Consider the following 24529-nt stretch of genomic DNA (forward strand, 5'->3'; position numbering starts at 1 on the left):
GCAGATGTGTGCAGGTGTGGCCACAAACAGATCCTCCCTGGCTGAATCGCGGGAAGCGAGTGTTCCGTGACACAATGTGAAGCTAGCTTTAACAGCTCTGGAAGATAGCAAAACATCATGAAAAAAATCTTCACCTACACTGTCATCACTTAAATCTGGTGTCATTTTAACTACTGATATCATATCCCTGCCATTTCTAACCAACACATTGTAGAGTCTGGACAGGTTCCTGTTTCTACAGTTCACAGCGTCTTAAATGGTAGTCCACAAACTAGGGGCTTGCTTTCCTGTCTGAATATTGTATCAGGTTTGGTGTCTGTTTCTTCTGTTTTTCATGCTGTCACTCATGGCTTTTCTCTCTCCATATAGAGAGATTCTGAAGGAGCTACTAGATAGTAAAAGACAGATGAGCTATATCCATTCTTTTTAAAAGCTCCAGCTCCCATCATTGCTGCCCCTATGGCAGATCTTTTTAATCCATGCCTACCAGAATCAACTGATTGTAAACTTGGTTCACAGACCTTCTCTATAAGGTCACATCATGTAATAATAGATATTTTTTTCTTACCCTTGTTTGGTTACTAAAGGTGTCACGCAAGGGTTAATATTGTGTCTGATGTTGTTTTCTTTATTTATAAATAATATTAGAAATGCTGCTTATAAGGCCTTCATTCATTTATGTGCTGATGATATAATCCAGTATGCCACTGGCCGCTTCCCTTTTTCGGAGTGTTGATGCTCCAGGACAGCTTCCTCTAGATTAAGATTCAAGACAGATTCCTCCAGATGCCTTTACTAACCTCAGGTTATGACATGTCATAACATCTAGGCATTTGGTTAGACAGCTCAGTATTCTTCTCTTACCATATCACTAAGATACAGTTAAAGATCAACACGCCTTTGAAAAAACTTGTTTTTTATGTTGCTTCTCTTTCATTCAAACTATTAAACCCATTCTGGTCCTAATGACTGCGCTCCCTCAGTTTGATTAATGTGATACAGCGCTTGATATTCATTACCACTCAGCTTTTCCTCTTGCTACAAATGCTTCATTCAGAATCCATGACCACCCACTTTGCTCAGCTAGCCTTCTTTACACATTCACCAGAGTATACTCTGGTTTACATGAATTTACAAAGCTCTTCTTTCTCAAACTCATCCCACCTTTCAAATTATCAGCCTGTGTTTGATAAGCAAGGTACCTTTCCACATTTCACCAGTCCTCTCTTAACATTCAACAGAAAGTGGCAAAAACAAACACATCAGTTGGCACATCATCACTGCTGTAGCAAATGATTGGAACACATTCCAAAAAACACTCAAACCGGATTCACTTATTTTATTTCTTATTTTCAGAATTGTATTAAGCATATTTTAAGGGATACATGTACCTTTTCCTCTATTAACTGTGTGTTATAGAACATTCATTTGTCAAATTTGGTGGCCTTTCTTTGAAGTAGCCTTGCTGCTTGTCAGGCTGTCATTGAAAATGTTTGTCCTCGATGTCCTCTCCAGTTAAAATAAATTATTAAGCCCAATTCTAGCATATTGCATTTAACAATATTGGTTTAACAATTCTGTGAGACTAGTTATTAACAGGAATCTGAAAGGTGCAATCTTGCCAGTGAATGGTGAACCTGAGGTTTCAAGGCTGGCTGTTCTGGATAAATTGTGAGATATACAAATGTAGAAACCGCTGTAGAAAGACAAGAGCTTAATAAGTGAAAGACTGTATGGGAGAGTCTGATAGTGTCTGGTGAGCCGGAAGCAGGTGCAATTGAAAACAAAAGCTGATTCTTTCTTTTTTTTCCCCCCCTCATTTCCATTTATATTTTCATTCCATTTTTGAATAATGGCCATGAGGTGAGTGGAAAACAAACAGCTGGGGAAGGTGGCACGCATACTTGGGTTCAGAAACTGCCCATTAGAAACTAGCCTCGATGCTGAAACACCTGTTTATTCCCTGCCTGAAAGATGGATATTTTTCTACTCAGTAGAAAGTTCCTTATTCCAAGAGAATAACTAGCCACAGTTTCTCTGGGATTATTGCCAAACACTTCCTCCTGAGCTGTAATGGCAAGGTATCTGAAGGTTTACACAAAACTTGTTATGATGGAAAAGCAAAATCGCTTTACAGATTTCAGAGCATGGCTTTGTGAAGGGAAGATCCAGTATACCAGTTTACTGCATGAAATTTAAACTGGCAGTGTCGCCCAGACTTTCAGAGCTGTGTATTCCATCTTTGATGACTTCTCCACACCTTCAGCAGGACTAACCACAGTCCTCTTCAATATATCCTGAGTACACTTGGCCTATCAGAGACTGTCCATCTTACACAGCTCACAGTCACACAGAGAAAGCATTGCCCATGCTCTATATGCCTCTAACAGACGCATCACGGACAGCACGTGTCTGGTACACCACCTCCCCTGAACACTGACACCTGTTACTTACTATCCGCCCGTTACTGCTTTGAATAAACACTCCCTGGATTCCATCTATGAGTCTGAGCCCTGATTTCCCCATTAAAGTGCCTGGCACATTTGTACCCAGCCTGTTGTCCATGTCTGCTGTAACGGGTCGCTCGGCATCACCTGGGGGCTGCTCTCATCCTTTCTGCTTGTTCTTACCTCTGGAACTCTTGGGATGACTCGCTGGCACCCAGCGACGAGCCCACAAAAGGCACAAATGACTTGGTCCCCCAGCAGAGCAGAAGCAAGCAAGCCACAGTGGATGCAGTTGGAGCCGAGAGACAGAAATGTGGCTGACTCGCTGATGTACTAAGACCAAAATATGAGTACATCAGCCTCGGAAAACCCAAATTAGACCTGCTTCCAGCTTTTGTTTCTATCTATGGCCGGGCCTTGAGAAGGGTGGACACATTTAGCCTTCTTGGCATTCTATTCCTCCCTGACTTCTCCTGGGACTCACGTGAAGGAAGCTCAGCATAGAATCTGATGACTGAGAGGTTACTAATGTGCAGTATTTCTTGCACAATCAGATGTCTTCACCCAGTTTTACAAGTGATTTACCATAACCTGAATATGCCTCACTTTGCACAACTCTAATGGTAAACTGATTTACCTGACCAACAAAACTGCAACAAGCAATGTAACTTAATTTGAATGAGAGAGAACACTGAGTTCATAAAAACTCGATTATGAGCCCTCAGGACCAGGGAGAGGGATGGGGAGAGATGAAGCAGGTAAGTCTGGAGAGTTTTTTTTTTTTAAGTTAATATATATTAATGTGCAATTTATATTTCAGCAATATGTCAAATGAAGCAATTTGTACATATTCTATTTTATAACTTCATAATATAGGCACTAAATGTGGTTCTGTTCCTGAAGGTCAATAGCAGTAATAACAAGGGAAAACCATGTTCATTAGGTTTAATATTTAAAAAGCTCAGGATTTTTCAGAACAACCAAACTGAATTGAATTCAGCTGGATTGTTATTGTAAAGATATAGTAATATCCATCTGGAAAATTATATCTGGCCTGGCCTTACTTTTCAAGCCATATCATTAAGAGAAGCCACTGCATTCTTCTTGAGGTTATCAGCAACATTCTGCAATTTAACCAGTAAGTGACCCTACCTACTGGTGCAAATGCTTGGTCGATGACCATGGCTCGGAAAGGATATTCATTTGGCAGGGGAGTAAAATGCGGAAGAATGCCAATACACATCTGAGGTCTAGATCACACTTAACACAGGTAAATTGCAAAACCCGCTTTTTTTGTTTGTTTGTTTGTTTGTTTGTTTGTTTGTTTTGGATGCACTAGTGTTTTCAGTCCTTTTTGCGGAAGTTTCCCATTCATAATAAAACACGATGTAAAAGGTGAGTAGAGAGCATGTGTGAGTATCTATCCTAAGACTCCTGTGTCATCTCCACCACAGTACTTTGTTTACATGCAGCAGTTGTGTGCAACAGCCAATATGTAGAGAAAATAGCAAGAGAAGAACAGCTTCTTTGTCTGGAAAGAATATGACGTTGATGTGCTAAACAAGAAATTGAAATACCTAATCATACCTCAGTAAACATACCTTAGTAATCATATCTTAGTAATCATACCTTAGTAATCATACCTTAGTAATCATACCTTAGTAAACACACCTTTGTAAGCAGAGTGATGATGGGCTCTGCCGTTGGAACTGTGAAGGTGACATGACAACCTTAAATCAGTGTTTTTGCCATTTTACCTTATCTACAGTACAACATCAAAGCTACATTTTCAGAATTAACCACTTTGGAGAGTAGATTTGAAATTATTAGTTTTCAATGTTAGAAAACATCGTTTTAGTGGAGGATGAAAGGGCAAAGCATATGAAAACAGATGCATTTCCAACTTATCTGTGTTAGTGAGGACTAGGCCTGAACCACACTGGAAGCTAGTGAATGGGTGCAAAGGCACAGCAAAGAAGCAACAAGAGAGAATGCATCAGCCAGAGAAATGCTGGAGTGAACGAGAACTGTCTCACACAGTACCGTGGACATGCCTGACAGGTGCAAAAAAGAAGATGGTGAAGACATCCAGGGGGCATTATTGGTAGACAGTGCTGGGAAAAAGACAGAAACTCGCATTTATAACATAGCCTCTCCAAAGGCTCATGCGTTAACTTCTACTGATGTGTATTCATGCTAGCATGCTGGGCCTGGATTCTCCATGTGGTCTGATAAATTATAGGCTCTGTAAACTCTTTTAATCACAGTTAATAATCACAACCACATTATCGTGCAAAGCAAACTTGGTTTTCATTTTTGCAGCCCTTAATGTGACTGTGGTAGGAAACTAGTTGAGCTGTGTTATTATGTTGTTATCAGAAACACATAATCAGATGCACCCGGGCTGTCCTCATTAGGAGCTTAATGACAGTCCATCGGTAACCTGTAAGTAGAGACGTGTGATTCTACACCGATTATAGTTTATCTATATGCTAATTTACCCAAATCAGTGTGTCAGTGGTATGCAGACATCTGATATTGCCATAGTCTGCCTCTCCTGAGAGCAGTCTCTGAGTAGTAGCAATGGCGAATGAGGAAAGAAAAAGAAACATTCCCAAATCACAAACTCCCAGCGCTCTCTCCCTCTCTTCTCATATTCTTTCATCCTCTCGCCATAATTCCCCTCATTTGGTGTGTTTTACTCTTCTGTTTAGTTATTTTCAAATCCTTTCGTCTTGTTCTCTCAAAGAAGCATGGCTGCTGATTTTACCTTTGTCTATGCTCCTCTCCCACCTTATATATTGTTCTATTTTCATCCTGCCTAATTAGTCAGGGATATTCTTCCTTCTGTTTATCTGAGTCCACCACTGTCAGATATTTAACTTTACATTTGATTTTATTAGAATAGAGCTTAGATTTGTTTACTCTCCTGCCACACACATGCACATCCCTCATACTCATGCACACAACAACCCATCATACATTTACACAAAACACAAACACAAACATTTTTAAAACCATTTCAGAAGCTCTTCTGTGCATCATCCTGTTCATTTGCTGAATTAGCACATTGTGCATAAGTTGAGATGCACTTTTAACCTTGTGTCTCTCTGCAGGCTCCCTCTCCCTGAGTGTGTTCCTGGTGTCGGTCAGTCTAACCGTGTGTGTCGTGTGGCTAGTAGCTCTGTGCGGGGTCTGTGGATGGTGCCAACGCAAACTGGTGAGTGACCTCACTTGTGACTTCACAGATCCTTCTATGAAGACAACACTGATCAAATGCAGCACAATAGATACTACATTCAAAATTTCAAAATACAATCTCATATATATGTGTGTGTGTGTGTGTGTGTGTGTGTGTGTGTGTGTGTGTGTGTGTGTGTGTGTATATATATATACACACATATTTTGTCAATGATAATTAGATTATGCTGAGTTCTCAATGTAAATATCATGAGAACAGTATATATATATATATATATATATATATATATATATATATATATATATATATATATATATATATATATATATATATATATATATACTGTTCTCATGATATTTACATTGAGAACTCAGCATAATCTAATTATCATTGACAAAATTTGGCTTCATAAATTAATCTGACATATTCTTATTGAATTTACATTTTCTAATGCTAGAATTGAATGCTTTGCGTCCAGCCAGTCTGGATGGGAACTGATTCCTCAGAGTTTGCAGTGAGTTCAGCTAACCAATTAAAACAAAAAGAGTGATAATTGGATTGAACAGCTAATCTATAAGTAGACATGAGGAGGCGACTGAAAAAAGAGCAAATCTGTGATTAATAATCAGTTAATAAATATAACCCATGAATGGAATGAATCACTTCAGTTTAGTGTAATTAACCTCATTTCAAGATGAATGATTCCACTGATATTTCAATTAATGAGTTTTGGCCTTTCATGAATATGTTAACTATTTACATTATGGAAATGAAGGCAACAGGTATTGCTTTGTTTTTGCCATGAATGGCCACTTCGCATTAATGAACGGTAATGAACTTAATGGGAAAAGTGATTTCCTTTTGTTATCAGAGAGGAGAGAGAAGAGGAGGAGGAGAGTGGAGAAAAAGGGAGGAAAGGAGAGGAGAGAGAGGGGAGAAGGAGGAGAGGAGAGAAGAGCAGAAGGGTAGACTGTGGGGTGGCTTAAAAGAGCTGGGGCTTTAATTACACCCAGTAATGGGCTCTGGTCTATATCCACACCCCGCTGGCACTTAGCAGCTTACACTTATTACAAAGAGAGATTACCTCTCTCTCTCTCTCACAGACATACCCGCACACACACACACATACACACACACTATTCACTAATTTATTCCCCACTACTTGCATACAGTTTTGTAGTCAAGGATCATGGAAAAATAACCCCCTTTCAAACTCAATGGCCACACCATAAATGGGCTTGGCCTCATTTTCCAATCGCATCATAGCATGGGGATTGCTGTGAGCTCAGTCGGAAATCTCTCTAACAGTTAAAATAATCTCAACCCCATGAAGCTGTTGGGCAATTGGGACATTGTTGTGAAGCTGCTGTGTTTGGTAATTGCAGTGAATAAATTCTGAAGGCGGATGCGGTAGATGACGTGTGTGTCTGTGTGTTCACTGGGAGCCCGACTGGTCTGTGAGCAGCTGAGAGTCAGGGCCTTGTAGATCACTAATCATTCATATTTCCCCCACATGGCCACACCACTCAGGGTTTGCAGGTGTGTAATGAACGGTGAGTGGAGGCAGGATGCAAGTACTGAGAAGTACTGACTTTTACTGAGGACAAATCCAGAATCGTTTGAAAGCAAGATGATTCTTGAGGATTCTAAAACCAGAATTAGTAACCAAAGAAAGGAAGCAGAACATGAAAACTAAACACAATGAATCCAGAAACAGGTTGGGTGAGCCAAACACAGAACAGGCTAATAATGAAACAGGCATCAAGGTAGTACACAGAACACAGAAGCATAACCCAGAGACAATGAATTGAAACACAGGCTTGGTGCTATAACCAGTAACAACACAGGCAAAACACAGAGCTTAAGTACACAAACTAACAAGTGCTAACAAGACACAGGTCCAATAAGGGTCAGAGTCTGATAAGGGGCAGGGAAAACGAAACAAAGAGCTAATTAAGAACAGAACCAAAACAAAGGAACACATGGCTAGGCATCGCTGTGGGAACTGCAAGGCCAGAGGAGAGGCAACCATGACAATGTGCCCAAAACTGCTACAGCCCTGGCAGCATTATGGGAAGTCTGAGTTCAAGCAACACAGAAGCTGTCTGCTTTAGTTCTTAGACTGTATACGAGATGGAAGAGAATGAGGTGCTGTCCTGGAACACCCAGCAGAGACAGCTCAGATGGGTTTGAGAGGAAATTGATAATATTTGTAGCGCAAGTGCTTATCTACCGAAAAATCCATATTTAGCGATATTCTCTGAAATGTCTTGAACACATTTGTAAACAGTGGCTTGGTTGAAGATGATAAGGAGAATAATTGCCTTGACTATCACAAAGGCTCCAGAATGAAAGGCTCCACTCCAAGTTTGCATGTTGTTCCCCTGGCTCTGCCATGACTTCTCCCACTGATCATTACCTGCACGTGTCTCACTAATATGCTAATCTGGAACTACACAAATAGTCACTTCTTTGCCAATCAATCTACACAAAGGTATCTGTTTTTATATTCTATCTGGTTTTGAGTCCTTTTTATTCTCTACTCTTCCATCTTCTTTGACCTTGTTGAAGACACACCTTGGATTAGCCCCACATGCCTCATGTTGCCTCTACCCTCACTCATTGCAATCATTCATTTAGTTGTCCTTCATTAATAATGTAATTTATTATGCATTATATTATGGAATTTATTAATGATGTAATTTGTGAAGTAATAAATGGCTTTACGTTATTTGTGCATTTGTATTTTAAGGTGTGGTAAATCATTGGATTGTGTGTCTAATGTCCTCGGGTATGTATCTACTCTAAATGTGCATTTGTGTTTTTAAGATATGTATTTGGTGGTTTTAAAGGTTTTCTGATTCATAAAGGGGATTTATGATTCTGCTTCCAACTCAGTTAGCGTGGGTAATGTAATTTATTATGCATTATATTATGGAATTTATTAATGATGTAATTTGTGAAGTAATAAATGGCTTTACGTTATTTGTACATTTGTATTTTAAGGTGTGGTAAATCATTGGATTGTGTGTCTAATGTCCTCGGGTATGTATCTACTCTAAATGTGCATTTGTGTTTTTAAGATATGTATTTGGTGGTTTTAAAGATTTTCTGATTCATAAAGGGGATTTATGATTCTGCTTTCAACTCAGTTAGCATGGGTAAAATAGATTTTGGCTTTGTGACAAAATTATTATATTTTTAATTGTGACCGAACTGACTGAACCTACCGTCAGGCCGCCTCAAAGACTTTACGTGCAGAGGATGATTATTGCAGAGTCATAAGGCAGGTTATGAGTTATGATCCATGCCGAGAGACATCTTAGAGAAGTCAGGAAGATAATTGAATTGGTTTAGATGAGTAAAAGAACATTAGAATGCAATGAAGAACATCCATACTCATCTGGAAATCCAGAAACCCAGCCACCCGTTCTCCCTCCTGCCCACCCATCCAGTCATGTGTGTCTTTACCTCATCTCTTTGGCTGATGTTGTGATATCACATCTTTCTCTTGACATTCTCCTACCATTTCTGTATTTTTTTTCCTTTTTCATCCTTATCCTTTCTTTTCATGTATACTTCCCTTTATTTGTATGTCCTTGCGCCTCAGCCTCTCTTGCAGTGGACATGCCACACAAAGCTGGAATGGAAAGAGTGCTGCTATTGTAGATGCCTGCCGGTAAATTCCATTTACTTTTGAAATATATAGTCATAATAAGTGACTAAATTGGAACTTTTCTGGTGTTGTAAGCCTAGATTATATTATTTGTGCTTTACTATTTACTTACAATATCTAAAAGTTCTGTAAAGCTATAATGGCAGATAAAATTAGCTCTACGGAAAATATGCTAATGAATTTATCTTGAAAGAAAGACTGATGGGTTAATTGGGGCATATTCCATATTGACAGCAGAAAATGTCACATTGTAATAGTCTGTCAGAGATGGATGACTGTGGAATGAGATTTAGAATGTCAGAATCTGCCATTGCAGCATCCACAGAATCAACTGTATGTAAATGTCTGGTGAACCAGTCCACTGTCTATGAAAACTGCAGTGAAGAACAGCAGACATAGACCTCAGGCCCTGCATTCAAATTTGCAAACATTTGAGCTAAATTCCAAGTACCCCAGTATTTTTGTTGGTGTAATGATGTATCAAGAACCATGACTGAGCTAAAAGCATTCAGTTTCACTATTATCAACCCCTCTTCCGATATGGATTCTGATGCTGATAACATGAACAATGATTTTGTGTGACATGCTGGCCAGTGACATTTATGACCACCAGATGTAACCCCAGTCCTATATAAGTTACCGTATACAGGCACCTGTGCATTACTTACCTTTTTACTTCAGTTGCTCAGTATTAGAGAGAACACAGTAGGAGAGGACTCTGGGATTTACAAAGTAATGGCTAAAGGAATCCCCTTAGTGCTATAGGAGCTTATCATTGTAAGTCCCTCTTAAACCCAAGCAAATGACCCCATCACTCAGCGAGGAGTCTCCCCCAGCTAGCACACTCCTAAATATGAACTACCCAGACAGTAGTCTAATGTAAAGTTTAATGATTACTTATTCATACCTTGATTAAACATTGTCTTTAGAGAACAGAGACTTTTCAAACAAATGATAAAAAGAGTACTGGCCAATAAGAAGTTGCAGGAAAGCTCACACCCCATCCAAAGCTCAGCAAAATTTTCTTTAACATGTTTTTATATAGAATCTTCAGTGAGGAGTATAAACTCCCTCCACCCAACACAGGCTCCTATATCTTTTACTAAAGATTTCATGAGACAAAGATTGATTTTCTATTCATTGTTCAAGTCTATAACTGCTTTCTTTTCTGACTTCTCTATCTGTGAGCAGTCTCTCTAACTGTGGCTTTACAAATTTGCTTGTACCCTTGATAGTCCTGTGTATCTTTTTCTTGAGTTTCTCCTTTTGTCTTGCCACTCAAGATCACGGTCTTGGGTCCTCCTTGGCCTGTTTTTCTGCTTTCCCCAAACTTTCATTGTTACCCCACTTCTGGGACCTGGTTCCATCAGCAACAGTTATATACAAACTCTGCATGTGTTGATGATGTGCTTTGAGTAATTCTTGTCCATGTAAAATCTCTGCTCATTGTGCACAATGTTAACCAACTGGTAACGCAAAGCCACCCAATATTAAACTGGAGTTAATACTGACATGCATCAAAACTTTTACATGAAATTCATAGGTGCTAAGAAAGGTCCAAGGTGGGGCTTCAGTTGTATTTAGAACTACTGAATACTAAGAGCAACAGAAGCAAGTTGCAGCTATAGGGAAGGTGACAGGAGTGGATAGGGATAATTAAGTATCTCCTTAATGCTTGATCAAGAGAAATAGGACCAAACACGACCCATTCGGACTGCGTGGTTCCTTTGTCCGCACCAAGGAGAGCATCTGTGTCCTTCTTTCTGTCTCTTTCCATGCTCAGCATTTCAACTGCCCTCTCCAGCTTTTCCCTTGGTTTTCAAAACTGCATTCGAAACACCCACTTCTGTGCTCATGTTCCCATGTCTCCACCCTTTTTCATTTTCACATTTTTCTCCTTCAAATTCTTTGACCCCCCCCCCCAACAACTTTCCTCTCCTTCTCTTGTTGTGACCCCTCTGTGCTTCTTCTCTCTCCTGCCCTCCTTTCTCTCTCCTGTCTTTTCTGGCCTCCACTCTCCTCAGACTTCACAGCTCCTCCCTGTTGAAGATTTCATGATGGTGCTTAATCATAGATAAGATGGCCTACCTGGAGCCTGTTGAAAGTCTAGTCTTGCTTTTCTCCCCAGGAACCACCGAAACTGCGTGAGGCTGGTTGAGGGTGGGAAGAGAGAGGGACTGTGTGTGTGTGTGTGTGTGTGTGTGTGTGTGTGTATTCTCATTTGCATTAATATGTAGATATTAAGGATTTAATGTTTCATTTTATTTATTATTTTTATTAAAGAACGCGCTTTTGGCACATCATGGTGACTATGTAACCGTAATTTTCATTATTTAGCCTTCTACTTCTCACATGCCTCCATATCAGTTGTATAACACTGGAGGTGGGCAGTGAGCTGAGCCTATGCTGGCTACCATGTGTGTGCAGTTGATCATAAATCTACTGCATTTATATGGCAAAAGAACAGGCAAAGGCATAACTGCACAATATCCAGATCCAATCACCATTGCCTTCTGTTGTCCGTTTATCAATGCAAGTTTCCACCAAAGGAAGAACCACTGCCCGACATCTGTATTTAGCGTTACACTGTATATTAATTCATTCATGTGACATGGTTTCTAAACAAGTGTGTTCCTCTGTCTGCCTGTCATTCTCTGGAGCGTTCCTCTGATAGATGGATCATTGCAGTGGCACGATTGCATGTTGGTCACATTTAGATACTGGAAGCCGTCTGGCTGCTGCTGGAACAAGGCCAAGGCACTGTTGCTTCCTCATCCCTGTTCGAATCATTTATCATCTTTTGCACTGTTTCTGGTAGCTGATAGCTTTCAGAGCACTTTCTATTGAATCCGTCCCCTTCCAGATCGCTCTCAGATGGCCCGTCCAATCAGGAGAGTGGGAGGAGGGGCAAAGTTCCTGGACAGGAAATGATGTTCTTAGCCTTTATGTAATTGCTGTATCTTATTTGCTCATAGCTGATTGCTAGCCAGGGTATTACATGCAAGACGTTACCCTGGCCATTAGAATGACAATAATGGTAAATCTGGAGTACACATTATTTTTAAAAAGGTAGATTGAAAATTTTGTATGCTTTACATAAGATTGTGAACCAGAAGTGAGTGTCCTTGGAGAAAGATGTGGTCTGTGTGTGTGTGTGTGTGTGTGTGTTTACGTTTATGTTTACATACTGTATTTGACCTTTTTCTGTATTTGCTTTTGTTTGTCTAGTGAATTGTGTAAAAAGACACTCAATCTCAGCACTGTTTTCTTTTCATTGTTCATACAAACACACACAGTCACTGCACACTTTCAGTTTGAGATGGAGCTTGGTGGGAAGTCAAAGCAAAGGCATAGCAGGGCCAGATGCACTCTCATACTGTAATTGTCAAATCTGGTTGCAAATCTGGTTGGTTCACTGATGCACCGCAACCACTTCACTACAGCCCCGGGTTTAGGCATGTGTCATGTAACATGCTACCCAATCTGTCTATCTGTCTGCCTGTTTGTGTATGTATGTATCTCTCTCTCTCTCTCTCTCTCTCTCTCTCTCTCTCTCTCTCTCTCTCTCTCTCTCTCTCTCTCTCTCTCTCTCTCTCTCTCTCTCTCTCTCTCTCTCTCTAGGGGAAGAGGAATAAGCCAGGGATGGAGTCCGCAGGTTCTCCAGACTCTGTCTCAGTACGAGGTCGGGGAGAAAATAAAGCCATCAAGTAGGTCCTTCCTGGGCGTGGCGGTCTCATAACTTAAAATAACACCACACCATCAATATCTTTATGCAGCCTAGCGTTCCCGGGGGGTCGTTCGTTGCCGCCGTGAAGGTTGGCCCGGAAGCTAGCAAGCTAGGAGTTAATACTGAGTATCTGGCCTAAAACTATGCCTGACCATGGAGACAGGCTGGCCCGGGTCCCCTGGTGAGATTGGCAAACCGCAGCAAATGGGAATCCTCTTGATGCCCGCTCGTTGCCGTATGCACGTTGCCTTCGCAGAGCTCACGCCCCTCCTGCGCGGTGCTCCTAGAATATTCATCAGGCTCTGGTCTAATTAGACACAGGCGTCACTGCCTCCAGATGGACGCCGCTGTCAGGGTAGCTCCCGCGGCTGCGCGGATAATCAGCAGCGGACTATCAAGGGCGACGAAGGCTGCGCCCTGCCCACAGCATCACAGACACACACCAGCTCGAAGTTGTTCCGTCGGCTGTGTGCGTTTTGCATGCACGTGATGAGTGTGTATTGGTGCGTCCAAGATTTAAGCCGGCAGCACATTCGGTGCTTTCAAAATAGCTATTTAATGTTTATGCAGTACTCAGCAAGAAATTATAAATATAACCAAGTGGGATTAATTTGTCTGAATCTGAGAAAGAAATGGCAGTCCCATCATCAGCGTTATATAAGTGAGATAGAGAATACTGTTGTTATAAGATAATTTAGGGCCACCAGTTTGATTCTCTAATTAGATATTCAACTTTGTTTTACGAAAGCTACTCTGCGCCGTTTTTAAAAGCAATTCGTGTCCGATGTCTTTTCTGTAGGCTTTCAAAAAGTACATTAGCGCGCATGGGTGGTTTTGTTTTCGTTTGCAGTGAGAGCTGCTAGCGCGCGGGAAAGGCCGGTCACGCGAGCGTCACTGTGCTCATTAGCGCAGGTTTAACACAGCGCGATCAAATCAGCAACAGTTGGCAAACGGAAAAGTGGTTTATAAAGATAGACGAAGGCAACTACACTCTATTCACACTGTGTTCGATTTGCCGGCAAATTATCCCAGTTTAATGTTGAGTTAACTCGTGTTCGTGTTTAGCCAGGGCTTTAGTCTGATAGTATTATTGACACTCTTCTCTGCTGAAATGAGGAATCGATGTTTGTGATAGCGACTAAAAAGCGCTGCTGTAAATTGCTCTGGATTAAGGCGTCTGCCAAATTCTGGAAATGCAAATGTAGTGTTAAAATATGGGTAATTATTTTGCTGCATATGATTTGGTTGGTGTGAACGCTGAATAGTCTACATATTATCTTTGCTGCATTTGGTGTGCTGCAGAGGAATACATAATGTGTATCGCCATGAACAATGTCTGTTCTCTGCCATGTTAATATGCCTGCCTACACTCTTCTTCGCTCTCTCTTGCTCTTTCTCTTTGTCCTGCTCACTCACTCACTGTCTTCCTCTTTCTGTGTGTCAGTGAGAGTCTTTCCCTGCTGTGTGTGTACACTACTACATGCTAATGTGTGTGCTAGGATTATGATTATTTCCATTAAAATGTCTTTTTCTCCACAGGTCTTATCCTCACAGCTACAAAAGCTTTTTACACTATATTCCTTTTTTTGGGTTCATCTCTCTCTCTCTCTCTCTCTCTCTCTCTCTCTCTCTCTCTCTCTCTCTCTCTCTCTCTTTATTGCCCCCTTTTCCTTACCTGACCCCTCCCCTTTTTTCCTTACACATCTCTCTCACTCACACACTCTCACACTCTGTGTTGCTAATTTATGATGCTTTGACCTGTGTCTCTCTCTCTCTCTCTGGTCTCAGTGATCTAGACAGAGACTTTTGGAATAACAATGACAGCAGTAATGTTCAACAACGGTGGAGCTCCTACCCACCCAAGGAGTTCCTCCTAAACATGTCCCCCTATGCCCCGTATGGAGACCCTCGCCTCACGCCCAAGTGAGTCTCGCTCCTGCCTGGTAAGAGACCCATTCTCTCTGGACAGGGCTATATCGAAACTGGGGAAAGCCCCCCCCCCTTCAGACGTGCCAGCCCTCTCCCCACCCCTACTCTTGGTCCTCCTAAAACTTGTTTCCCTCTTCCTTGTAGAATAATGTATGCGTTTAATAACAGATCCATTTTGTTGCAATTCAGGAGTCATTGCCAGGTGCTAAATATTGGGCCCCACTTTATGTAAGCACAGCCAACATGCAATTATCACCTTGTATTTTATGTCAACAGGTTTTTACAACTCTAATACATGTCATATACAGCTATTGCACTGTGTGCTTCTAGAGGCATCACAAATCAAACTCCCATAAGCCTGAATAACCATCTCTTGGGAAACCTAAGGCTGCTTGTGACCTCACCCAGTACTCTGTTGATCCATAAACTTATAAGGCATACAGAGAGGAACTACGTGTACCAATCCTTCCCACCTCCCTGTGCCTTCGGGAAGACATAAAGCCCAGATCAGACCAGAGCTGTTCAGGCAAGAGCTCGTGGGTCAGCTGCGGTCTCCCTCTGGTGCATGTTTTAATTGCTTAATTGAAGTCATTATCTGGGATAGAGATTGGTCTCTCTAGCTATACTCCCTAGACAAACAAGCCAATAACTGAAATAAGGTTGTAATGGACACAGAACTTTGGTAAAGGGAGGTCAGGGCCACTGCCTTTCCTCATTAGCAGCACTTTAATTAACCCTGGTTTCCTTCAACATTTGAGAGCACACAAATCACCAGCATCACACAATATAATGAATGTGATGATTCAGATTTTCATTATACCATATATCATGTATATGTATAGTGACAAAATTTGTATTTAATAGAAAATGATCATTAAACAGGAAGAGGTTATAAATAAGCTTGGTAAAACTATGATACACCTACATGAGGTTCACAAAATAGATACACCCCAGTCTAGGACGCATCTTGGCGCTCCTTCCCCCCCGAACTGTCTTGTTGATTTAAGAGGACATGCGTGAGTACTACATGAGTGGTGAGAGTTGCTCCTGCCCTAGTTATATACAGTCCCTTAAAATTTGCAGAAGGGGCCTTAGGGAAGGAGTTCAAGTATGGATCCAGTGCTTCTTGTGAATTACTCGAATAGACACTCAGATCGAGGAGGCAGCGTCTTTTTCTCTTGTGTGTTCCTCTGGAATACAGAGTGGAACCTAATCCCCCACAACATTTTCTACAGCCCTGCCAGCTCCACTGACCTTTGACTGCTAACCTTTAACCCATAACCCTTCACCTACAGTCCATGGGCAGCATCCATGGAGACGGACAACCCTCAGAGCTCTGATCTAGCAGCCTAAAGTAGACACAAAATAATGTCTGGTCCCAAAGAAGAATCTTGACAGTTAAAGTACCTGTCCCAGGACAAGTTCACGAGGGTTGCCTGTTTGCTGTTCTGTCTCTGCCTTATTCATGGCTGTGTATTGGGTGGAAACTGTTGTAGATTTCATGCCCTTCACCTTTCATATTTCCTGTGTGCTTTGACTGGCTATGTGTTCTCTTTTATATATGAATAACACATTTTTAGAAGTTAGGCCCACAACTCAACTTTTTAGTTTCTTGACCATGGATTTTTTTTCTTTTTTCTTTTGGGTTTTGTTGTTTTTTTTTATTATCATGTATTTATTTGTTTATTTATTTATTATTAAATTGTTTTATAGTATTCTCCAGAATAATATTTATTTTTCTCTTTTTCGACCTCATGGGCTCAATGAGGAGCAGCATTTCGGTGTCATTACGTGAATTACAGATGTTGAACAAATCATTAAATTTCCCAGCTCCAAGGATAAGCTTGTCCTCAGTGCTAAAAATGGGTTTTCATCAAATCTGCAGTCAGCACAAAAGGATCTCACTCAAATCAAACAGTTCACCTCTGACAGAAATTTGCAATGCAGATGTGGACGAAATCTTTGACCCCACTTGGTTTGTCACCCCTCCACCCCAATCCAGAAGGCTGAGTGGTACAGTCTCGATCATGTCTGTTTTCAGATGTTTGTCTTAGCCTGCAGCCTTCCTTGCTGGCCATGTCAGTTACACTGCGCATGTCCAATCTCTGGGTCTGTCTGTATGCTCAGTGTTGTCTGTCTGACGCCCAGATCCAGCCTTTACTGTTTTTGCTTGTGGGACAAACAGGAAAGCAGTCATTCTTTTCATCTGGAAACTGGCTAAGTTATGCCTTTGTCACACACACTATGTAAAAATTAAACCACGTCAGGGCAAAATCATTGAATTATTGTTACCAGTTCAGCTTTAGTGTAATCTAGAAAGGTACTCACAGGGTTTAATTACTAAACAATACTGTGCTTGCGCGTCAAGTCTCAACTTTTCTCTGATGTCATTTGCAACGTTATTCACTCAGCCTTGCAAAATCATAATGTATTTGCACCAACATCATCTGCCTTCCCTGCACTGTGACCGCAGGGCTCTGGTAAGAGCTATCTCCTGCTTGCTAGTCTAGCTCCACACCCCCAGACCTGCTGGACTTGCTAGTCCAGCTCCACACACCCCCAGACCTGCTGGACTTCTGTGCCCACCCACATGTCCAACAGATACAGCCCCTGCGCCCTCTCAGTCCTTCATTTTCATTGCTCACTTTACCTGATGAGTTAGGTGTATTCCTCACAACTTTTTTTTTTTTTTTTTTGCCCTGTTTGTTGTCCTTCTCTTTTGCTCTGTCTGCCCGCTGTCCCACCTCTGTCTCGGCTGTCTCCAGTGGAACCCTGGAGAAGGGGGATGCGGGCGGGGGGGCAGTGGGCGGCCCCAGTCGCAGTGACAGCGCCCGGAGCATAGGGGCAGGGAGCAGCAAGGCTGGGAGGTGGCAGACCATCCAGAGCCACCTTCACTCCGGAAACCTGAGGGCCAGCAAGTGAGTGGCAGAGACTGGGGTCTGTCTGAGTGGTGAGGTGGAGGGGCTTAATGCCTTACATTACCACAGATGTTTATGGGGTTGTGCACCATTACCAGGGCCATTTATGTTGAAGGTTATTTTGTGAAGGACAAGTAACGGAGCATGAACGGGTTGGGATGTGTCCTTCCATGTTAAACACATTAATCTGGTATTATGGAAGAGGCTGTGTTAGTCCTGCCAACTCTTCCCAAACAGGCTCCTCAATTCACTATAAAAATTGCAAAACCCTCCAAGACACCTGAAATGTAGCATGTTTTCTTTTTTCTTCAGTTTATTTGCTTAGTGACATTTTGAACAGTTTTGTAAAGTCATACTGGTTGTCCCACGTGAACATATTGGTGGCTCAGTAGTTAAGATACTTGACTTATAATTGGAAGTTTGCTGGTTCAAGCCCCACCAATGCCAAGTTGCCACTGCTGGGCCCCTGAGCAAGGCCCTTATCACTCAAGTTGAATGAAGTTAACTGGATATTTGGGTAGGGAGTTTGAGCTTCAAATATTTAATAACGGCAAAAACAGAATGGTCAAGTGTGCACGCACATTGATTCAATGTCAGTTTTTAGACTTGAGAAAAGAGTAGAGGTCTATTGGACTGTCTTAGTGCGTTCTGCACTTTGATGGTGTAGTACATCTGTAACATTTTTTAAAAGTGCTTTCAAGATAGTAATTAGTAATTTATTTGAATCAGTTATTCCAAAGTCTTCTCTGCCTCTTTACAGTGCGTGTCCGGCATGGAATGGGGTTTTGCTGAGAAAACAGTCATTTTAACTTCAAAAGATAGGGACTGAATAACTTGGTTTGGAAGCCCATATTTCTTTCTCTTTTTTTTGCTATCCTATCCTTTGCCTGTGGATTATTTTATGCCTTTGATCATGATTCTGACGAGGCTCACAACCCTCACACATGTGCCTCGACACTCAGCAGGCACCATGTTGTATTCCTTGTGTCACACACACAGAAAGCTAGCAGGAGAGAAGGGGACAGGTGGGACCAATGATTTTACATTTAACTTTTCAAATAAAATTTAAAAAAAAAAATGTCAGTCTGGGGGAACACAGCATACATATCTGCACATGTGCACCCCTGAGCATGTACAGTATGTACTGTAGATTCCCATGTCACTGCATTTTTGAGTGGTGTATCTGATGTTCTTGTGACTTCTGTGAAGGTGGTCTCTAGTGACACCATCAAAGCTTGAGCCGCTTTCTCACTCACCAAGTCAAACTAACACTAAATATCCATTGTTATATCCAAGTGAATCACACCGTGTAGTAATTCATCTGCTTTAACTTCCATTCTCAACTGGCCCATTGAATCTTTCTAGACCAGATGTCCTGAAGTGCTTTGTAGCTCCAACTGGAGAAAGGAGCGTTTTATGGCTGTCGTATACAAGACCTAATGGCAGGGTGTAAGAGCTTGAGTTATTGCTGACGTTAATTCAGTTCACAAATACACTGATCCCCTGAGCAACAGGCCAGAAATACAGTGACACAGCAGCCGCCGAAGCTCGACAGAACTCTGCCAGAGCATTAGAATCAAACAGAGCAGCTCCGTGGCGCCTTACGCTAATCAGACAAGACACCGCACAGAGCCAGGAATTGGGGGAAGGAAGGACAAGATGGAACAGGATAATTGAATTGAGATATTGGAGGCAGAGAAGTCAGATGGGACAGGTGAGTGGGGGTGGGGGGAGGAGTCGGCAGAACAGGGATTAGAGGCATGACGGAATGAGAGGAGGGCTCAGGCATATAGACGGATAGTTAAAGTGATGGCGTGTGGTTAACCACTGTGCCTCCAGCCGCTGCAGACGTTAGCGATGCTACTGCCTAACTTTGCTCTCCTTCTCTTTTTCTTCATTACTCCATCGTGCCTTTTCTGTCCCTCATGCTGGACGTGTTGAAATGTCTGCACTCCTTTCTTTCCACCTCTCCCCTTCAAATAAATACCGCCATGTTTCTGCTCTCCATCGTCTCCACTCTCTGATGCCTCCCCCTGTCCTGTCATCCTTTCATCATCTGCACGTCCACCCCACCCCTGCCTTTCACCACCTCACATCCACCCCTCTGTGACCCTCCCTGCCCTGGTTTTACATGCTACCCATTTCCTTTATCCTTCTACACCCTGTGGCCTGTTCCTTTCCACCCTTTGTCCATCTCTCTTGTGTTTGTGCGCCACCCCTCCCCAAAACTCGGTCTCGCTTCCCCACGGCGGGTCCAGTTTTGGGGACCCTTCCCTATCCACCACGTCCACCCTGGAGCACATCCCGTCCTCGGCAGGCCGCCCCAGGCCCCTGGTGAGGCAGCAGAGCCTCCAGCAGCCCCTAACCCACCAGCCCCCGCCAGGGCCCAACGACCCCCCAGCTACCTCCCAGAGCCTGGGTCAGTTGCACACGGGGCCCGGGGGTGGGGGCCACCGGGGGGGCCCGCGGGGGGTGCGTGGTAGCCCGGCCGGGGCAGGGGCGTCCCGCTACAGGGCGGGCGGAGGGGCACGGTCACGCTCCAACCCGGGAAGCTGGGACCACGTGATGGGACAGATCCGCAACCGTGGCATGGACGTCAAATCCTTCTTGTGAGTACAGAATTTTACCTTTTAAAACTTAACAAGCCTTACTGAGTTTACACTGCGCCATGAGCTGCTTTCTTTATCCAACACATTTATTCATTTTGCCACTTACATTAATGAAAATACATTTTAGTAGTTTTATGATCTTTTATTCTCTGGCTACCTTCTTCTGCCTGTTCGCGCCAAGTCTGTACTTCCCTCAGCCACTGCTGTTAACCTCTTGCCACAACCCTGCCTTCCCCCAGCTCATGAATATGCATGTGTGCAGGCTTGCCCTGTGATGAGCACGCTGCACCTAGATGTCCTGTGAGCTCTGTCCCTCCATCGGGGGCGTTTGCACACTGTTACCTGTCGATACCTCACCTTTACATCCTGTGAATTTATGCAATCTCCGGCATATTTATTTTCATGATCTGTGGCGGCATTCTCGTGTGGGGTTTTTTTTTTTCTTCTTTTCCCGTGATGTCTCATTTGGGTCTGTGACCTCTTCATTTCCGCCTGACGCATTACTGCTTTATAAATCTGCTATGTGGATTCTGATCTGTTTCCAGGGAAAGTTTTTAAAGGTCCACTTTCTTGGTTTTATACACAGTAGTGGATGTTGTTTTTTGTTTTTTCCCCCTCTTTTTTCTCTTTCGGTTATCTGTTCCATTAATCCTGCTGTGATGTGCACGGATACTGTCTGAGCGGTATCACTTATTGTTTATCTGCTTGCTTGCGGCTGCTTCTGCGCTGTGTCTTTGACTCCTGCCTCATTGCTTGCCCATGCCTAGGGTTTCCCTCATATTGGCCCAGTCGCTTTCTCATGCCTGATGGTGTTCTTTGTCTCTGGTTCTTTCCTTGTGGCATGTTGCTCATGGCTCGCTTGTGTCTTTCCCGGTTTGCTGTCCAGTGCAGGGACAGCCACTGTGTCTGCCACTTCAGGAATTCGCATTTGATTTCAGGTTGTTTTTGTTTTTTGTTTTTCCCCAGCCAGGCTGACTGTGTGGCATAGACACCATAGTGCAGTAATCAGATCAAACAAATTGTCTTTTATAATGGGTAGCTCTAAACCTCGAAATATCTACGGCCACATAGCCAGCCTTTGAATTGGTGCAAAGCCAGCTAGGTCAAGGTTTTGACCTGTGATTTAATTAAAACTGTTTTCTTTTTCTTGTCAAAAGCTTCAGTCAAATAAACACTAAAGAGCGATCAATTCTGTGATATATTTGACTGGATCAATCAAACCAAGTGAATTCGTCAGATGAAAGGGGCAATTATGAAAGACTACTGCCTATTCCTCTTTCTCATGCATCCCTGTATGTGCTGGGGAGTTCAGTATCAACATCGACCTCAGCTGGCAGGTCAACTCCACAGGGTAGTGATCTGTCTTCTGTGTCGTTGTTCTCACAAGTGACTGTCATGCGGAAAAGGAAGAAAAGAGCAGAATAGCGGCAGAAAATGAAGCTTTGTGTTAGTGGCCATTAGAATGAATGCTCTGCAGGTCAAAAAGGGAGCTAGCTGCCTAGCACGAACCTTAAATTTCTCAGGGGATGATTTACTTTGACTTCTCTTCCTCTTACCTGCCCGGTTTACTGCCACGGCACTTCCTGGCCCTCAGTACCATGAGTAAAAAGCTTTTCCTCTCAGGTTCACTTGAACAGAAAAGTCCTTAGTGGTACAGACGCCTTTACTCCTGATTGTCTGACAGGCAATTAAACTTGTGCCCTTCCTGGGAAGATGAGTGATATTAAGCATTGTACCATGAGAGCACTATCACAGAGAATGTGGACTGCTAGTGGAATACAGGAGATAGATAGATAGATAGATAGATAGATAGATAGATAGATAGATAGATAGATAGATAGATAGATAGATAGATAGATAGATAGATAGATAGATAGATAGATAGATAGATAGATAGATAGATAGATAGATAGATGTGTGTGTGTGTGTGTGTGTGTGTGTGTGTGTGTGTGTGTGGATATATATCTATCTAAATTCATCAGCATTGATCTCTGTGTTTCAACAGTATCCTAGTTAAATGATGTCTTGAACTGTAACTTACTGTACTGGCTAGGATACTCTGTGAGTAAATGACAAAGCACTTTTGTAAGTCTGGATAAGGCTGTCTGCCAAATGGCATAAATGTAAATGAATCAATTAAAAACAACAGTGCAAAGAATGATAAAGAAGAGAACAGATGAGAAGACGATGAAAATAGTAGTGATAGTGGGATGGAGATATAGAGAAAAACAGATCACTGAAGGATTTTTTTAAATGCCTTGTAGTGATATCAGGAGCAACTTCAAACGCCTCATTGATCCAAATTAATGCAGACAAGAGAGCTCGTTCAGATCCACCTAAAAGTGAAATACGATGTCCTTTAGTGAAGATAATCGATAGCCCCGATGTGGTTCACTAGTGCATGTCAAGCACCTCGTTATAGGAGCAAGGACATGAGAAAAAAACAAAACAGGAAAGAGCGAGGACAGGAGACCGAGACAGCAGGAAAGAGCGAGGACATGAGATCAAGACAGCAGGAAAGAGAGAGGACAGGAGACCAAGACAGCAGGAAAGAGCGAGGACAGGAAACCAAGACAGCAGGAAAGAGTGAGGACAAGAGACCAAGACAGCAGGAAAGACCGAGGACAGGAGACAAAGAGGAAGCCCAGGAAAGAGTGAGTCACTCCCCTGCTTGAGGCACACAAAGGCAGAGGCATACCGAGTTTCAGGATCGTGTGTGTGTGTGTGTGTGTGTGTGTGTGTGTGTGTGTGTGTGTGAGAGAGAGAGAGAGTGAGTGAGAGAGAGAGCGAGAGCACGTGTGTGTCTGTATGATGGAAAGAAGAAAACATGTCATGTCACATCCAGTCATCATTATTTTACCCAGGATGCTCCTCTTCTAACGTGACCTACTTTACATTTTTGCTGCCTTTTCCTCCTCATTTAAATCAGTCTTGTAGCACACCTGTGACTGGGAGTCCTCCCATTCTGTTGCAGGGAGGGCAAGATGGTGGTGTTGTCCCTGGCGATTGGACTGGCCGAGCAGGACGACTTCGCCAACCTGCCAGACCTGCAGGAGAAGCCTGCGAGTCAAGAGACGCTTTCTGCTGACAAGAGGTAGTCATTACTGCCAAAGAAGCCAGCAGGTTGGGCAGCAGGCATATTTGATGGAGATTACTGTGCAGACAAACAGAAGGTTGTCAGCACTGGTGCGGAATCGGACAGAGAGGCTTATTAAGGAGAGGGGCTGTGCTTGTGGATATGTACGCACGCACACTGTGTGTGTGTGTGCGTGTGTGTGTGTGTGTGTGTTCTCAGCCCAGGCAAACATTTTATTTACTGCTCCCTTGGGCACTATACTCATTGGTACTCTACAGGACGCTGTGGATATAGCCCCATTGAGCTCCATTTCTCCTGTTACACCAGCCCACAGTCTTGACCAATAGGCTCGCATGCCCACGAATCAGTTTAATATAATAAGAGGAATAATAATTTATGACCCTGCCTCAAGCAAAAAGCCCACCGTACAGCCCTGTTACAATACCAAACATGACATGGAGACACACACTCAGAGACCGGATGACACACACTCATTAGGTTCCTACATTACCACAACACATTATTTTCACCAAAATCTATTATTGCCCTCATGAGACCCAAGCCTGTTATTAATCACTGTCATTGGAGCCGTGTTGAGCTAGTGCCATCTGCTTGTTTCAGTAGAATTTCCATACATAATATTAAGAAGTAATAAGTATTATATAGATTTATATTATACAGATATAAGTAATATAGATTAGTATAGTAGCATCGCAAGAGTGGGCCACAGAGTGCCAGAGGAGTTAGTCACCGTTTATCTGGCGATTTATCTGTGCCAGTTATGTCATTCATCAGTCATCAGTCTCACGTCTGCTGTTCTGTGCATTTCTGCTTTGTTGTGTCTGCAGTGTGTTACTGCATCCCCCCTCCTGTTCTTCCATTGTCGAGCATTCTCTTCATTATCTGCTCCCTCTCTATATCTCAGTGATGCCATGCTTATTAAAA

At 42.6% G+C, this 24529-nt stretch overlaps 1 protein-coding gene across 3 annotated transcripts in view; it reads left to right on the forward strand.

Moving 5' to 3' along the window:
* syt7b (synaptotagmin VIIb) overlaps positions 1-24529 on the forward strand; it is a 72650-nt gene that overhangs the window by 26370 nt on the left and 21751 nt on the right. Inside the window, exons 2-7 of one of the 3 annotated variants that reach the window (XM_081710080.1) lie at positions 5564-5667; positions 12947-13032; positions 14841-14975; positions 17747-17899; positions 20158-20508; positions 23483-23602. In XM_081710080.1, the coding sequence (XP_081566206.1) occupies positions 5564-5667; positions 12947-13032; positions 14841-14975; positions 17747-17899; positions 20158-20508; positions 23483-23602 (949 nt within the window). Of the gene's footprint in view, positions 1-5563; positions 5668-12946; positions 13033-14591; positions 14976-17746; positions 17900-20157; positions 20509-23482; positions 23603-24529 lie in introns of all 3 variants that reach the window. The other 2 variants (XM_081710079.1, XM_026997839.3) reach the window with 2 other exon arrangements.

This window comes from Electrophorus electricus, chromosome 3 (genome assembly GCF_041902795.1).
Source record: "Electrophorus electricus isolate QZ-2024a chromosome 3, ASM4190279v1, whole genome shotgun sequence".
Lineage (NCBI taxonomy): Eukaryota > Metazoa > Chordata > Actinopteri > Gymnotiformes > Gymnotidae > Electrophorus > Electrophorus electricus.